This window comes from Echinops telfairi, unplaced genomic scaffold (assembly GCF_000313985.2).
Source record: "Echinops telfairi isolate 266 unplaced genomic scaffold, ASM31398v2 ScPeMD7_3533;HRSCAF=4204_0, whole genome shotgun sequence".
Lineage (NCBI taxonomy): Eukaryota > Metazoa > Chordata > Mammalia > Afrosoricida > Tenrecidae > Echinops > Echinops telfairi.
Genome location: NW_022107431.1, coordinates 85,811,207 through 85,815,389, shown reverse-complemented (window position 1 = coordinate 85,815,389; position 4,183 = coordinate 85,811,207). Strand labels below are relative to the sequence as shown.

Genomic DNA, 4,183 nt, shown 5'->3' with positions numbered 1-4,183 from the left:
GTCGGAGGAATGAGCAAAAGGCAGCCACTTTAAGAGCCAGATTCTTCACCTAGACAGGAAGTAGAGGACACAGAAATAGGAAGGTTGCTGGAGGCCCATGTCCCAGCCAAGCTTTCTGCTATGGGAAATTGGGAACCAGTCATTTGTGAACAGGGACGTGAGTTAATGACCATGGGATTTAGGAAGATGAATCTCCTGCTTACTTAGGGAATTGCATAGAATAAGAATAAGAATAACAACTACTTTTGATCACTGTAAACAAACCCTCGCGCATACACACCATGGACTATGACGCATTCCTAAAAAAGAATGACAAATCTGTCCAACACCTCATGACATGGACAAAATCGGAGGACATTCAGCTTAGCAAAGCTAGCCAACCTCGTCTTTATGACACCATTATTATAAAGGAAGAAAGAAAAAGAAAAACGGTTTCCACACCAAAGGAAAACGACTTTGGAGACGATGATGAAGCGGGGGATGGGGAAGAGAGTGACAGAGGAAAGGGTCAGAGAGGTGAGGGAGGGAAAAGAAAACAAGAAGCAAAAAGAACCAGCTACACCGGGGGTTCATGGGAGACTGCCCCTGTGTTGTTGGGACGGGCTGTGCAACCTCATGGAAAATGTTCTGACTGGTATTTGTGATATGCCACCAAGAAAATGAATAACATTCAAGTCAAAAAGAGAGGGGGGGCATTGTCTTAAAAACCCTCCAGACTATTTACCCCTCAGACCTACACAGTGGACTGTGTGCTTGGAAAGGAGAAGTCAAATGGAAAGTAACATAAGTTCTTTTATGACACACAAGCTAGGATTTGTTGTTGTTGGTGGTGGTGGTGGCTTGTAAAGGAGCCCTGTGTCGTTCAACTGTTCAAGCTTTCAGCTGCTGACCAAACATTTGTCCATTCGAGCCTCCAACCCCGGGTACCTCAAAAGAAAGCCCTGGTAATCTACTTCCCCCAAACTCCACTGTTGACCATTGTGTGGGGCCCAGGTCCAGCCTGCACATGTGAGGTTGCTGTGAGGTAGGCACCTGGAGGGCCACTGGATTTTAAAGAGAAGTGAAAGGTGTAGTGGCGCGGGGGTGAGGGGCAGGGAGAGGCATTTGGGCATAGCAAGTGCACCCAGACAGGAGGTGCAGTTGGGCACCTGACAAAGGTTAGCCATGACCCAGGGGTGGTCTAACTCACATTCATCCTTCCAGGTAGAAAAACACCTATTGTGGAGTCCTCCCCATCTGTAGAGTACAACAGAATAGGATTGCCTCATAGAGTTCGAGTGACAGGTGGGCTCGAACTATCAACTTTTAGGTAGCAGCTTAATCACTGAGCCCCAGGGCAGCTCCTTCCCCGTAGAGCATTGCCATTTGTTAGATGAGGGGTTCAACCTTCTGATGGAAACCCTTCTCTAATGCTTCAATTCCTGGGGTGTGAGGGGTGCTTTCACCCAGAGCGAAGCCAGGCCACTGGAGGGCGGGGAGAACCCCCTCCCAGGCCAAAAGAGGCAGTTGTGGGTCCCCATGCCTCCGCCTCACGGTCTCCCTCTCTGTGTTCGACCGTCCAGCCTCCAGTCCTTCTCCAGACGGCCAGGATGCCCGGCGGCCCAGAAGCAGGAACCCCGCCACCTGGACAGTGGAGGATGTGGTCCGGTTCGTGAAAGACGCTGACCCGCAGGCTCTTGGGCCTCACGTGGAGCTCTTCAGAAAGCATGTATGGAGCCATGGAGTGGGCCTCCAACCGGGGTGGGAGGGTAGAGGGTTGTGGAAGGAGGGAGCTGGGGGCGTCACTGACCCAGGCCTAAGGGAATATTCCAGTGAGCCAGAGATGAGAAGCCAGCCGGAACCACAGGCTCCTCAGGGCACAACACCACTTGGTTTTGTCTTTCAGGTTGTTTGCCCCTCCTGTCCCCTCCTCTTGGGCCTCCTGGAGAGTGTCCTCTTTCCTGCCCAACATTTGACTGTTTTCCACACACACATTTTGGGTGCAGTCAAACCATGATTGTGCCCCTTCCTGAACCGTCTTGGAGGGTTAAAAGGAGCCAAGTGTACAGAAGGTTCTCAGCCACAGTGTCTGGCTTGGAGAAATGCTAAACAACACAGCAAAGCACTAAACGAGCCACAGGACAGGGTAGAGCAGCTCCTCTGGGGTTCTGAGACTGTCGCTCCGTACAGGAGCAAGGGCCTTCAGTCCTTGTGTACCTCGGGCTTGATGACCTTGGCATGTCTAAGTCTTTTTCCAGGTAGCTCCTCTGACTGGCTACAGTTTGCCATGGTTTCTAAGAAGTCTCATCTAGTGGGAATCTCCTGCGGTATGTTTTCATCTCAGGCAGTGCTCAGGGTTAGAAGTACTTCTCATGTCTCGGCATGTTCAGGTGTTCCGTACATTTTGGAATAAGGAATAATCTCAGGGATGGCCATGACTGCTAATTTTAGCATCTGCCGGTTTTTACTGTGTAATATTTCTGCCCCCACCCCCACCCCAGGGTCATATTTGCATGAGAAGGTAAACAGTATCTATGGGATATTGGGAACATGGGTGCATTATATATGACGCTACCGATCCTCGTGGGTGGGTGTAGGACTACGCAAGTGCCCACCTGGTTGTTATTGTTGTTGTTTTACGGGGTGTGGGATCTTTAAGATCTCCAAGAGGATATGCCATCTAAATAAATCCACATGCCCTTAACACCACCCCTTCCCCACCCCCACCCCCACAACCTTAGCCTAAGCCTCTAGGGCAGCAGTTCTCAACCTGTGGCTCTCGACCCCTTTGGGGGTCAAAGGACCCTTTCACAGGGGTCGCCCAGTGAGGAGCTGTCTTACAGGGTCGCGGCATTAGGACGGTTGAGAACCCCTGCTCTAGGGAATGACTGTGACTCTCTTCTGGGTCGTCTTTCCTCTGATCCACTCCCTGCAGGAGATCGACGGCCATGCACTCCTGTTGTTGAAGAGCGACATGGTCATGAAATACCTTGGCCTGAAGCTGGGGCCTGCGTTGAAACTCTGCTACCACATCGAGAAGTTGAAGCAAACCAAGTTCTGAAGTTCTTAAAGATGGAGACAGAAATCCAAGACTACGCTGGAGAAGTCATTTTCTGCTTTACCATTAGGGGATTCTCCTCTCGAAGGGAGCAGCCACCGGGTCTTGACCTTTTTAAAAACAAACAAAAAACACTCGTGCATCGTTGCCTTCTTAAACATTCAATACGGCCCTCTCGAAAGGCGCTGTTGTGTGTTCACGATTTGCCAAAAAACAATAATAATTTTTTTTCACAAAAGCCTATCCCTCTGATGGCTCCTGGGATGTCATTTGCTCTGAGAGTGGGTCTTAGTTTATAAGGAGAAGGTGAGAGCCGAAGGCCAGGGCACAGGGAGAGCCCTGGACGGGTCAAGGGGCCTGCTTTCACGCTCCCCTGGCGACTAGTCCGTGTGAGCCTTCCTGAGTCCACCCCGAAGGGGTCTTCTGAGGCTGACTGCCTCACCTTGCACTGTCTGGAAAACTTGAATTATTTTACTGTCCGAAAGAACAGGCAGGCACCCGCCGGCACCCTGCCCTCCCTGTCCTTCAGCTACAGGACTGTGTGTCCACTAGAGGGCACACAGCTCATGGACCGTCAGGACTGTCCCACAGCTTGTGAACAGGGTCTGGGCTGCACAGAACAGCCAACAGACGCCGCCGCAGTCAGCACAGATGGTGGCCTGGGAGGAATCACCACTTGCCTTCCCGAAGGTGCTAGCTCATATCCCAATGGTATTGCCCACTCAGCAGGGACAAGCATTTGGAAGCATCCTCTTCCCAGAGTCCCCTGACACCCTGGGGGCCTTTCTGGGGTTTACTGACATTTAATCATGGGTGCTTCTTTTGAAAGCAAAATGTCTCAGCTACGCCTTGAAAGGGGGACGTTGATTTCTAGTGACATGGCTGGGCTGTGTCGTATCTGTGGCCAAATTTGCTAGTCTTCAACAAAGACACAGGCACGCTGCTGTTGGGCTGAATTCCATTTACAAAGAGGTTTTCTTTCCTCGCTGTGGAGTCGTGGGAATAAATGGATTTCCCCCCCCCCCCCTTTGCAGCTGTGCCGCGAAGCAGCGGATGCATCCACAGTGGCTTGCAGAAGGGCAGCCTCTTCTCGGTCCTCTCTAGCCTTCTCCCTTCTCTCTCTGTTTCCTCTCCCCCACCGGGCAG

At 51.4% G+C, this 4,183-nt stretch overlaps 1 protein-coding gene across 2 annotated transcripts in view; it reads left to right on the top strand.

Annotated features, from left to right (window-relative positions):
* The window catches only part of SCML4 (Scm polycomb group protein like 4), a 54,528-nt gene extending 51,347 nt beyond the window's left edge, over window positions 1–3,181 (top strand). For both annotated transcript variants that reach the window (XM_030886862.2, XM_004696237.2), the window contains exons 6-7: window positions 1,563–1,708; window positions 2,915–3,181. In XM_030886862.2, coding sequence (XP_030742722.1) covers window positions 1,563–1,708; window positions 2,915–3,040 — 272 coding nt within the window. In that variant the 3' untranslated portion in view covers window positions 3,041–3,181. The remainder of the gene's footprint in view (window positions 1–1,562; window positions 1,709–2,914) is intronic.
* The last annotated feature ends 1,002 nt before the right edge of the window (window positions 3,182–4,183 follow it).